This window comes from Chanodichthys erythropterus, chromosome 18 (assembly GCF_024489055.1).
Source record: "Chanodichthys erythropterus isolate Z2021 chromosome 18, ASM2448905v1, whole genome shotgun sequence".
Lineage (NCBI taxonomy): Eukaryota > Metazoa > Chordata > Actinopteri > Cypriniformes > Xenocyprididae > Chanodichthys > Chanodichthys erythropterus.
Window position 1 is genome coordinate 1,102,215 of NC_090238.1, and position 13,858 is coordinate 1,116,072.

Consider the following 13,858-nt stretch of genomic DNA (forward strand, 5'->3'; position numbering starts at 1 on the left):
CTTCTGCAAACAAAGCTTTGTGCTTTACTCGTATCATATTCATGTAAATACTGGCACAGCCCTATCAGTGGGTACTGCGATACTCCCGGAACTACAGAAATGCTGGTATCGTCACATTTTCAACATTTCAGTACCGACTTGTTACCGAAGTACCGGTGCTTTTGACAACACTTATTTACAGTGTAATTATATAATATAGGATGTAAATAAAGAGCTAAAACTCATCCTCACTCAGTGAGGGATTGGCTGCTAGCTTACATGAGGACAGCAACTTGACTTATTTTCCCTTCGTTGTGATAAAGGAAAACTAATATGATTTGCAAATTAGATTTTTTTCCCCCCCAGTATTGTTAAGGCATGTGATGGGATGAAAATTTAATGCACATGATCTGTTGAGCTTTATATAATGTTTATAATGTAATGTTTAGTCATTTAAATCTTTTCAAACAAAAAAAAACATTGCATATTATATTGTAAACATATTGTACATATTGTATTGTAAACATACAAACTTTGTATATGAACATTTATTAGAACCATAGTAAATGTGCTCATGCGGAACGTGCATGTTCTCTGGTGTTAATTCGAATACAGCCGTGTTTACTAATCACATGTCCATATCAGCCACTGGGCTCAATGTGAGGCCATAGTTCAGCAGCTCTGAATACAATCGGATACACTCATGGTTTATTACATGTCTTTATACTGCAGTAAAATAAGCACAGGCTGTGTTTCCACACGCTCCAGGCATCTTTAATTGGTTTGTGGTGCAACATTGACCTGCTGTCCTGTAAAAGTGCATGGGATTCCTGAAGCAGCTCACCCAATAATCAATAATGTTAACCATGATCAGTCAGTCAGATTTACTCTCTGAGGTCTGAGGATTTTTGCGGCACTGGAGAAGTTTTGACATGCCCTGACATTTATGCTTTTTTCACTTGCTTATGTACATATTTGTATTTTTGAGAGAATAATGTTTATGTTTGGTTATTGAGAAAACAAAAAATTTAAGACACTGAAATAAGGCCACAAAACACATACTGAATATGTGTCCACAAGACTTCTGGGTACTGAATGTAGAAGCCTAGAATTTTTGCTTCAAAATGATGTGAAAATCATCCTACCTACTCATTCACATAAACAATATATTGATTTTAAATACTTTTTGTTCAGAAAGACGGCATGAATAATCCTGAATAATGCTGTGATTCACACCTGAAGAAACAAGGTTTTCAGCAAATGTTTGATCGTGTTGGTAATTTAGTTTACATTTGCGTTTCAAATGTGATCAGTAGGCTTTAGATGGTCAGCAGTGGCATTATTAACTGTATAGTGAGAGATGTTGAATCCATGTAACCTGTGTGTGTGTTTGTGTGTTTGTAGAATCTGGCAGAGGCCGAGTATTCAGTGGCGCTGTTCATGTACATGCGTTTGCTGGGATACCCCGCTGAACGCATCAGTATACTGACCACCTACAATGGCCAGAAACATCTAATACGAGACGTCATCAACCAGAGATGTGCCAACAACTCATTCTTCGGACAGCCCAATAAAGTAAGACCAACTGACATGATGATTTCTGGACATGACATTAGTGTTTTACCTTCAGAAGTGTGTATATAACCCTTAAAACCATCGCACTGTTAGATGCTTCTGTGTGGCGGAGTGAACTGCTGCATTTGATTAATGTGTGTGAACAGCTTGTCCTGTATCACGCTGTCCTGTGTTCTAAATGACTTTTTTTCTGCCCTGTATTCACTATTTTCCCTGTTTTGCAGTAGTGTACAGGTTTGCTTTAGCTCGCTCTTCAGGGTGAGTGGCAGACAGACTCACTAAAGCATATAAAGCGTGTGTTTGGTCGAAGTGTTGCTAACAGTCTGTCAGAATTGTACAATAGTGCAAATTGATCCCACAGTGGCTTCTGTCAGACATTTCATTAAAGTCATGAGTGAGTACAAAGCAACTGCCGTTTGCGCAGACATTTCGTTTATGAGCTTTCAAGACTGCAAAACAGGAATCTCATTGCCTTTGGGAGACGTAATGAAGATGATTCTCCATGGTTCACTGGAAAACTCAATTTAAAGGAAAGTTATCATTTACTCGCCCATATGACTTTCATATGTGGAACATAAAGGGAGAAATTTAACAGTGTCTAACCTGCTCTTTTTCATACAGTGGAAGTGAATGGGGCCATAAGATTAGTCCATGATTTGTGCATTACATTCAAAGTCTAATGAAGTGATTTGACTCTTAATATGCAGTAATATTATCAGTTTGACACTATTGGATAACTAAATTGAGCTGGATAATTACAAAGAGCTGTTTTATAGCTGAATCAAATTCGTTTGAATCAAATTTATTGATTTGATTCAAAATCAACACTGAACTGACAACACTATTGCCTTGTTTTATAATTTTATGAATTTTTCACTATTAATGAACTAAACCAAATCAACACTGAACTGACTTGAGCTGAATAACAACACTAGCATCATCTCTAGAGGTGCTTTATAGTTGAACAGATTAAGCTTCATGACTAATGAACTTTGCAACTTTCACTCTGTTATTGAACTAAATTGAATCAACGCTGAATTAAATATGAATAATGACACTATTTTATTTTTACGCAAGCACATTTTTAAAGTGTCTGTTCGTTATCAAAGGATTTTTACTTTAGGAATTTTTTAATTCACAACTTTCCAAAGCATATTATACTTTTTTACTTCACTACATTTCATGAAAGCCTGTCGTTCATCATTATTTTGAACTGAAGAAATCGGCACTTGCTCCCAGATGCGATAATGATGTCCAATTCGTGAACAAGCTGATTTTCTTCTGTTGAATCAGTTCACGAATCGCACTGAATGATTCATTCGTGAATTGTACTGATCCAATTGATTTTTTTTTTTAATTTTACGAAAAACCTACTTTTTCAAACTCCTCCTAGAGCATTTGTCCAATTTGCACGGAATTTGGTATGTAGCATCTACTCAAAATCCAGGCAAAAAGTTACTAAAAGATTTTTGATCGGCCAATCCATTCTCATATAGCGTCAACGAATTTGATGGCGAACTCGCAAAAAAATGGCTATAATGCTGTATCTCTGCAATGATTTGATGTATTGACACCAAACTTGGTATTTGTCATAACAGGCATGACTTGCGGGTACATGCACAGTATCGTCACAGCGCCACCTACTGGTGCCTAGATAGGAAAACTGGCTATTTTTGCTTATACAAATGTACGATTTTCTTTGGTCGGCCATTTTGGGCGTCTGCCTTTTTGAATTTTGTCATAAAATGCGGTTTTACTACTTTTTCAAACTCCTCCTATAAAATTTGATTTGTACGAAATATGCTATGAAGCATCTACAGACACTCATGACAAAAAGTTATTAAAAGAATTTTGATAGACCCAACCGTTGTTTTATACTGCATCAACAAATTTGACTGCGAGTATTCCAAAATGGATATGCGGCTGTATCTTTGCAAAAGTTTTGTGTATTCACAAGAAACTTGGTACAGGCATGACTTGAGGGTGCATGCAGAGTTTCATCGTAGTGCCACCTACTGCTCAGAAGTTATAATGATGTAATTATGTAGTTATAATGATATAATGATGTAATTTAATAAGCTTTATCCTAACCTCATGATCACAGATGTGCACAAATATTTCCTTTTCTGCTCTTATTCGGCTTGACCGTGTAATTGCTGCTTGCAATTATATTTATTATATAAAATTGCAAAATTAATAAATAGTTAATCGATTAGCACATTTTTCTTTTAATACATAAAAAAAAAAAAAAAAAAGTACTTTTACTGGAGTAATATTTTATTAGGTCATCTGTACATTGGATTATTGGAGTATGTTTTACAAGAACAGGGGCGCAGGAGACATTTTCAAAGTGAGGGGGACCAAACTGCATTCCGGGGGTGGGGGTGGGGGGGGGGGTTGTTATGATAACGGGCGGTGCACATATGCATGCGCCGAACAAGTCTTTCCCATGGTCTTTCCCATGGTCTTTCCGCGCTCATGGGCAAAGGAGTTTCTCTGAAAGGTTGAACGGAACGTGGGAAATTAAGTATACCCGGGCCTTAACCGCTTTAAATTGTAATGGACTGGAGCTCACATTCACATCGGGAACACCGGAGCACCGCGATGTGACCGCAAAAAGCACTTACTTTCACGATCAAAGTGCACGCCACTGATAAGCATTGTAAATTAAGTAGTACAGTATACACATTAAACACACAGATCTCCTCTCGTGCGTCCTCCACTGGATGAGGCAATATCGCTTTTGTTTTTATTTCAGATATCTCTTTTATAGATGCCATCAATGCTTTTGCCTTTCAAGATGTAATTACAGAAATCAAAACAGTCCATAAACTATAAATCCTCACGAAAACTTAAGTTAAGCCAGCTCGTGCGTCAACCTGAAAGATAAGCCTCTTATCTTAAAGTGTCAAATTTCTCGCTTTCTGAATGGACGGTTTTCTTGATTGACAAACGCTAACGTTCCGGCATGATTTATATACCATCGACCTGTCCTAAAACGTTAGCACGCTTTGATCGATGGTTTGGAGATTGCGCGTTTCTCCGTTCGAGAGCGCATTTCCTGTTCACATCCACGACAAAACAGCTGATTATTTACAAACGGATTGCTTACAGAAATGTGAAAATGGTCTAATTTGAAAGAAAATATCCTAAGCTAAAAGATGATATAGTGTGTCTAATTGAAGCAGCCCTTATCAAAAGTGTGGGGGTCGACTTCTATCTTTTCAAAACTGGGGAGATCCTGACCCCCCTGTCCCCCGTGCCAACGGCGCCCCTGTACAAGAATATACTATTTTATTATTTCTACTTCAAAATTTTAGTGTGTTAGTTGCCATTTCTCTAATTAATTGTGAAATTTACCAGCATTTTGTGAGTGAAAATTATTTCTACACAAAATTTGTTTGTGTACTTTTACTCAAGTACTTGATTTGTGTTCTTAGTGGACCGCTAATAGTGACATGGGAGTGAGAAAATGAAGCCAGAATTTTCTTGTCTATCGTTTAAGATATGTTTTGATAAGGATCGGTGGCCGTCTCTCCTAAAGAATGCAGCTGAATAAGTCTGATAGTATGGCGTGTAAAGGACTGTATCTGTCTCATTTGCATGCAGGGGTTAACTGAATGCTCTGGCTACGGATGAGATCAGCCCAATCCCTCATTAGCATTTAACATTTCTTCAGTACAGAAATGGGCCACTCTCACTTGAGCATGCACATCATGTATGCAGCGGGCAGAGAGCACGTGTCCACGGTCCCCGAGTCTCGCTGATGAATTTCACATTGGACACCATCTGCTGAGAGGCAGCGCTCTAGCAACTCTGAGCGTGGAAGAGCAGAATTATAATGAGACACCAGCCTATTTTAACACTCAGCCACAGGAAATGAAATACAACACTGTCGCTGCTATCACATGTTGTCAGCCGTTATGTCATGACTAGACCCAGAGTTTGTTCACATCTTCTCGATTTTTGTTAGAATTGTTACAAATTAAATAAATCCTCACAGGTTTCATAATTCTATTAAAATTATTTAATAACTTGAGTTAATTAATGAATTTATATGTAATAACTAGGGGTGTGACGAGACGGGTATCTCACGAGACGAAACTCGAGATTGAGTTCACGAGACGAGACAATATTTTTACACACTATTTTTAAGAAATCCTCAGTGGCGAAATACATATTCTGCAGGTGTATTTGAAATGTTTTAACTAATCATCTTATAATGAATGTCATTCAGTTCTACTTTCTGAGTATGAATTATCATATGCAGTAAGACACAACAATACAGCTAAGAGATGGTTAAAACTACACTGCCCAGCCTAAAAATAGCTTTCATATTGAGAGATATTTGCATTCATCAGAGAGCCGTTTTGAAAATGCGGGGTATTGAAATCGCGTTTGAATGTGCGCGCGTTTACTTTCACTTTCAGCGATCGCGCGTACTCTTTAAATATGGAGCGGTGGCGACCGTTATCCAACTTAATTAAATGTTTTTTTCTATTTAACACAAAGCAAAACGACAGTGGAGGCGTAATGTAAACGTAGCGGTGGCATATTCTTTCCTAATCATCCTAAAACTCTGTCATGGCAACATCACAAGACTACTTTTCGCCTCGACGAGAAATCTCGTCACACTTTAGTCTCGCGAGATCTCGTGACACCCCTAGTAATAACGGATTATATTACCACTATAAGTGTATCAGACCTTACCCGGATACATACAGTACTCTCACGGCAAGCTGTATGTATTATATAGTAGGGGTTGAAACTGACATTTGGACCTCCAACGGGTTGAAGGTTCAAATGTCCGTTTCAGTGCAGCTTCAAAGAGCTCTACATGATCCCAGACGAGGAATAAGAGTCTTATCTAGAGAAACCATCAGCCATTTACTAAAAAAAAAAAAAAAAATGAAAATGCATTATATTTTTTGTTTACCACAAAAGCTCGTCTTTCACCTCTCTGTGATGCTCCACGCATGACGTAATCATGTTGTAAAGGTCACGTGACATAGGCGGAAGTACTGATCCAGTGTTTACAAAGAGTACGTGCAAAGATTAAGTCAAACCCCCTTTACAAAAAAGATAAAACAACAGGTTTTCACCCTACCGCGGTACTTCGGTACTTTCGCATGACCTTTTCAACATGATTTGCAGTGTTGTTTTAGACTGCTTATAGTCATGTAAACAACACATAGCAGTGTTACATCAGTGTTCGCTCCTCAAGTCTCTGGAAACACACGGTCGGTTCTCAACAGGCTTCAGTTCACCTGACCGAGAACAGGCTCTGGCTCCAGAATGAAAACCACAAAAAAGGGGCATCCGAGGTGCGTGAGAGTTTCGATCTGATTTGCACTTCAACAGGATGAGGTGACTGTCCAAAACTTCAGGAATGGTCACACAGTAGTGTGCAAACCTTCATTAGGTTCCAGGCTTGATGTCTGCCAATAAACCAAGCCAGGGCATCCTCTTCAATTCAGAGGAAGAAGAGACACTGACCTGTTTTTAAAACTGTCTGATGTGTTGTAGGTGACCACAGTGGACAGGTTTCAGGGTCAACAGAACGATTACATCATCCTTTCACTGGTCCGCACCAAAGCTGTAGGACATTTGAGGTGAGCACTTCCTCTAACTATTTAATTCATGTTTAAAAATGTAGTTTAAAATAACAATAAATTACTTTAAATTGACTAATATGACTCATTTAAAACTGTTTAATTTAAGTTCATGTAACAAAAATCACTTTTTAAATGGATCAAGACATGTTTAAAACCATTTGTTATGTTTAAGTATTAGCTGCACATAACAATCTGAAGGTATAGCAGTGACTCCAAACCCTTCCTAATTATTATTGCTTTAAGCAGTCCGATCTACAGCAGGGTTATTATTGTTAACTAAAACCATAAAAATAACCATTTTCTTTACTTAAAATAAAAGTAACTGAATTTAGAATTTAAAAAAAAATTATTCTCTTTCTCATTTTTGTTAGTTTAAATTGAAGTACTAAACTAAAAAAACTAAAAAACAAACCCGATTCCAAGTTGGGACACTGTACAAATTGTGAATAAAAACAGAATGCAATGATGTGGAAGTTTCAAATTTCAATATTTTATTCAGAATACAACATAGATGACATATCACATGTTTAAACTGAGAAAATGTATCATTTTAAGGGAAAAATTAGTTTATTTTAAATTTCATGGCATCAACACATCTCAAAAAAGTTGGGAGAAGGCCATGTTTACCACTGTGTGGCATCCCCTCTTCTTTTTATAACAGTCTGCAAACGTCTGGGGACTGAGGAGACAAGTTGCTCAAGTTTAGGAATAGGAATGTTGTCCCATTCTTGTCTAATACAGGCTTCTAGTTGCTCAACTGTCTTAGGTCTTCTTTGTCACATCTTCCTCTTTATGATGCGCCAAATGTTTTCTATGGGTGAAAGATCTGGACTGCAGGCTGGCCATTTCAGTACCCGGATCCTTCTTCTACGCAGCCATGATGTTGTAATTGATGCAGTATGTGGTCTGGCATTGTCATGTTGGAAAATGCAAGGTCTTCCCTGAAAGAGACGACGTCTGGATGGGAGCTTATGTTGTTCTAGAACTTGGATATACCTTTCAGCATTGATGGTGCCTTTCCAGATGTGTAAGCTGCCCATGCCACACGCACTCATGCAACCCCATACCATCAGAGATGCAGCTTCTGAACTGAGCGCTGATAACAACTTGGGTTGTCCTTGTCCTCTTTAGTCCGGATGACATGGCGTCCCAGTTTTCCAAAAAGAACTTCAAATTTTGATTCGTCTGACCACAGAACAGCTTTCCACTTTAAATGAGCTTTTTAAATGAGCTTTGGCCCAGAGAAAATGGCTGTGCTTCTGGATCATGTTTAGATATGGCTTCTTTTTTGACCTATAGAGATTTAGCCGGCAACGGCGAATGGCACGGTGGATTGTGTTCATGACAATGTTTTCTGGAAGTATTCCTGAGCCCATGTTGTGATTTCCATTACAGTAGCATTCCTGTATGTGATGCAGTGCCGTCTAAGGGCCCGAAGATCACGGGCATCCGGTATGGTTTTCCGGCCTTGATCCTTACGCACAGAGATTGTTCCAGATTCTCTGAATCTTTGGATGATATTATGCACTGTAGATGATGATAACTTCAAACTCTTTGTAATTTTTCTCTGAGAAACTCCTTTCTGATATTGCTCCACTATTTTTGGCCACAGCATTGGGGGAATTGGTGATCCTCTGCCCATCTTGACTTCTGAGAGACACTGCCACTCTGAGAGGCTCTTTTTATACCCAATCATGTTGCCAATTGACCTAATAAGTTGCAAATTGGTCCTCCAGCTGTTCCTTATATGTACATTTAACTTTTCCGGCCTCTTATTGCTACCTGTCCCAACTTTTTTGGAATGTGTAGCTCTCATGAAATGCATGATATTTCAAAATGTCTCACTTTCAACATTTGATATGTTATCTATATTCTATTGTGAATAAAATATAAGTTTATGAGATTTGTAAATTATTGCATTCCTTTTTATTCACAATTTGTACAGTGTCCCAACTTGGAATCAGGTTTGTATATTGACATGTAAAAAAACTAATAAAAATGACTCAAACCCTCAAAAAAAAAATTAGTAAAACTTTAACTAAAATTAAAGTGAAAACAAAATGTAAAAATAAACTAATTAAAAATATTAACAAAAAACACTAATAGTATATAAGTGATACTAAAACACGACTGATCCACAGTTTTTGAGGCGAGGAAGTAACTGATGTTTTCTGTCTCCTGTTTCCTCTTCCCGCAGAGATGTGCGGCGTCTGGTTGTGGCCATGTCTCGAGCGAGGCTCGGCCTCTACATATTTGCTCGAGTGTCTCTGTTCCAGAACTGCTATGAGCTGACGCCAGCCTTTAGCCAGCTGACCGCTCGACCCCTGCAGCTGCACATCCGGCCCTATGAATACTACAGCTCTGTGAGTATGCCACAGACGCCTCTTCACGCCTCACCATCGCTGTTGATAAGGCTGGGCTCTTGGATGGCTGGAGTAATTGGAGTTTTGGAAACCGTTTCAAAAATCAGTCAGTTGCAGTAGAGTACATTAGTGCTTTAACTCTTTGTTAAAGTGTTGTAAGCCATGAACCAAACCAGTCAGCTACAGGTGAAGCACAACATTACACACATTTATTTGGTGCAAAAAATTCTTTTTTTAAAAATTGGAAATTGGGCAAAGCGAGAAAGGTAAAAAACTGTGTACTTAAGAGCTTTAATGAGGGAATCCCATGAAGCATTGCCAATGACATGATTGAATTAAAAACAACAGAGAAATATAAAACTATTCATATGAAGTTATACATAGTTATATCTATGGACACATGCATGTTTATACAAATCTTTAAGTCAGTTTTCTCTATATATGTTGGTGCATTGTTTTTAATTTCAGCCTTGTGACCAAGCAAAAGAGAATTTTTGTTTCCTGGAAAAATGTGCTGAAGCCTGCTCCTCCTTTCTTTATTCCCATCTAGACGGAGGAGCGTTCCGCCCAGCCTGATCAGGTGGTCAAGGATATGCCAGAGATGGCTAACCTGGTTTACAACATGTACATGCACATGATTCAGAGCACACAGCAGTACAGACAAGTAAGTGTGCTCGTGCTTTCCCAGATATTTGTCGTGTGTGATGCCTGAGCTTTAAAACAGGTCAGATGTTTCCATGAATAGGGCACAAATTGAAGTCCCATGACTTAAGCAAGAAAGACACAAGTCTTTAGTAAGATATTTGTTACTATATCGTCTTATATATGATGATAAATGATCAACCCTGTTATCAAAGTTATTGTGAACTAAGTGATAGGTCTTATTTTAATCTTTAATCACACAAATCAATGTTTTTAACTGTATCCACAACAATTTTGGTAACTGCATTGCAAATATTGCAATAGAAAATAAAGCAGCTCATATAATATTTAGTTTGACCTGATCAAATGACATTGGTAATACTTTATTTTGCAATGTCCATCTTGCGCGTTACATGTAGGAATAACTATAAATTATGCATAATTGCACTTTAACAAGGACACCTTAAAATAAAGTGTAACCACAACATTTTCTGAAGGTTAAGCAAATGTGACTGCCAGTTTGTTGAGAAATCAATAAAAATGTCTTTTTGTTCTGTGAAAATTGCACTGCAGCTGAACATGAGCGTGACATTCTGAATAAACGGCTGCTCGTTGTGTCATCTGCTCTGTTGTATGGTTTGAGCTCATTGGCTGAATTCACATGGGATGTGTGTGTTTTAATGCTGTGGGCAGGCATGAGGAAAGAGAGCTCCTTTCCCAGACTCCCGCTGGAGTGCTTGTACCCATCCTGAGTCTGACGATACTCAACACACAGTTGGGTTTCGGGCCCGTTTGGGTCAGCTTTTGTTTTTGTACAGTGCAATTTCAGGTTTAGGTTGGCAATTCATACAAAAATGTTATTACTGTATTTCATGTCAGAGGAAGAATTAGTGTTATTTATACCTGCAATTTTCCAGTTGTCCCGTTTAAATAGTGTAATTCACGTGTTTTTGTGCAAATCTGAGAATGTGTATCTGAAGGAAATTGTCTGCAGAAAAGTTTGTGGCATTTTCTTTTCATTTTGACTCCATATGATGTCTAATAAAGAAGTGTATAAGCGCAGCACTGATTTGTTGTATGGGTTAACCAGGGTAGCCGCTGTATTTCTGCTTTTCCATACGCACCACCTACTGTCAGAGATCTGTTTTCATTCAGCCCATCTGCCTTTTTGTCCAGACCAGTTGTATTTAACATACATAATTATTTATCAGGCTGACATGTGAGGTTTATTATGTTATAAAACTTGTATTATTTGAACTGAAAAAACTGTTGAATCATAGTTTTACAGACTTTAGGATGTTACCATAGACATTTTTTTTTGTTGTTTCAAAAGAACATTGCTTCCTAAACAAAAAATTGAATCGTGAACAATAAGATCAGTAGCATGTAATAATAATAATAATAAAAATGTGTCAATTTTGATCTCTTGTTGACTAATGCTCCTGCTGACCAAAAAAACCCCAAAAAAACAAATCACTAATAATTATTTTCATTAAGAGGACAAAACAATACAGATGCAGTTAAGTGTGATGTAGTGGACAACAGAATCTGGTTTGATGTAATTTTGAAGAAAATCAGGCCAAAATGAAGTTCTTTTTTGGAGTTTAGAAGCGCTTCTGTGTGTGTAAATCTTCTTTGGTTCATATCTTCTGTCCAGTCGGGCGAGGTCACATGAACACACTGGAGAGACAGTAGAAACTGAAGCTGTAACTCTAATTAAAAGAGACACTGGCACTGTTTTTCATGTTTAATATTGTAAAACTGCTGCTTTAAATCAATCTATTGTATAAAGTCCTGCGAATAAACGTGAGGTGAACTGACTGGAGAGCTGAATCTCAGAGCTGCTGCAAACATCCACATCACTACGATCAGATGCTTTCTCAACTGCTGCTTTCTCATTTTTGTTGTTTTTGTTATTGAGGAAAGTGTTCTGCGCATATTTTCACTTTTATCTAAATGTGTCTTCCAGCAGGATGTCCTCTAACAGTAAACTTTTTACCCCTTCGGTGCTATGTTTGATTCATCGTACTGTTTGTGTTTCTGCAGCAGAACCTCCTGGATCCTCCTCGTCAGGTGCTGGAATCAGCGGCGCCCATGGAGGCTGAGGAAGAGCGTCCTGAGACTCCCAGTCACAGTGAGGAGCAGCAGACTGCCACTGAGGAAGAGGAGCAGCAGAAGAAGATGGAGGAGCAGGAGCAAGAGCAAGATCACGCTAAAATGCCCGAACACCCAGGTAGAGACAGCGACAGCGGGGACAGTGACGAGGACCAAGAGGCCTAGAGAGTCTCTTTCGGTGGTTGTGTTTTTAGGAATGATTGTTAATTTACCTTTTTGTAAGAGGAGTTTTTTAATAAAATGGAATTAAAAGTGCATTCTTTAAGTCATACTTTTATTCATTTATCTTAAACAATATCCTTTTTCTTTACTAAAATCAGAGGTGTTGTATCTCAGTGGCCAGTTTTCCATTACACACCGTCATTATCCTGTGTCAGTGATATTCTATTACAGTTTTTGTTAATAAGATTAACTTAACACTTTATAACTGAAGACTGTGGAGTAAGATTTTATTTTGATATTTTCTGTTTTCATGTAGTTTAGTTTTAGTACTTCAACTTAAACTAAACAAAAGTGAGAATATTTTTTTTTTGTTTTCATTTAAAGTTTTAGTAATTTTTTTGTTTTTGCCATTTTATTAGTTTTTTTAATGTCTGTAGTTTTTAAGTTTTTGATATTTTGGTACTTAAAATTTAAACAAAAATACTATTTATTAATATTATTTTGGTTCTTTTCAAAGTTTTTTTTTAATATATTTTATTTTAGTATCTCTATATAGTTTGTTTTAGTTAATTTAGTACTTAAACTAAATGAAAATGAGACACATTTTTTGTTTTCATTTAAACTTTTAGTAATTGTTTGTTGTTGTTTTGTCATTTTTATTCTTTTAGTTTTAGTTTAGTACTTTACCAACTTCATATTTTATTTCAGTTAATGTTTATTTCGGGATAATGTTTATTTTATTTTTGTATGGTTTTGGGTTTTAGTCAACAGTAATAGCCGTGTCCTGTAAAGGGTGAACTTGAGCACATATCTGAGCGTGGATCACATGAATGTGTTGGTTGTGTAACTCGTGAAAGGCGTCCATTCTCACGAGCGTCTGGTGCTGTGACTTACTGCTGGGAACTCCACTGCCTTCATCAGGGTCTCTGGCGTCTGGCAACAGGAACTGGGTGGTTTGGATGTTGAGGAAACATTAACAGACCTTTCAAGGACGATTTTTTTAACGCAACTCAAGAGACACTCCCAGTAAGTTCTTTCATTTTAAAGAGTTCAAGACTAGCAAGTTTTTGGTCAGTACTACAACAGGATGAGCTAGGTCCAACTTTTAATGCAGATTTGAAATGTGTTTTCCATGTCGAATGTTGCAGAATATGTATTAAAAATGGCCTAATGAATATCTGGACATTTAAAACAAAAGCACAGGAGATTGTGCCACTCCAAAGCAGAACGTGACAGAAAAACATGTGATTTCCTCTAACCACAGGTTTGTCAGTTAGTGCCGTAGACCGTACACTGATCACATGCCTTCAGATTTGTCAAAAAGCATATTCTTAGTTTTCTTTTAATACTATTAATGTTGTTTTTTTAATTTGTTCACATCATTTTAGTGTGTAAATGTCCAAATCA

General features: G+C 37.5%; 1 protein-coding gene across 1 annotated transcript in view; it reads left to right on the forward strand.

Annotated features, from left to right (window-relative positions):
• The window catches only part of aqr (aquarius intron-binding spliceosomal factor), a 48,947-nt gene extending 36,401 nt beyond the window's left edge, over window positions 1-12,546 (forward strand). Inside the window, exons 31-35 of the mRNA XM_067367926.1 lie at window positions 1,384-1,554; window positions 7,081-7,166; window positions 9,367-9,532; window positions 10,083-10,196; window positions 12,221-12,546. Of these exons, the coding sequence (XP_067224027.1) occupies window positions 1,384-1,554; window positions 7,081-7,166; window positions 9,367-9,532; window positions 10,083-10,196; window positions 12,221-12,454 (771 nt within the window). The 3' untranslated portion in view covers window positions 12,455-12,546. The remainder of the gene's footprint in view (window positions 1-1,383; window positions 1,555-7,080; window positions 7,167-9,366; window positions 9,533-10,082; window positions 10,197-12,220) is intronic.
• Window positions 12,547-13,858: the final 1,312 nt, after the last annotated feature.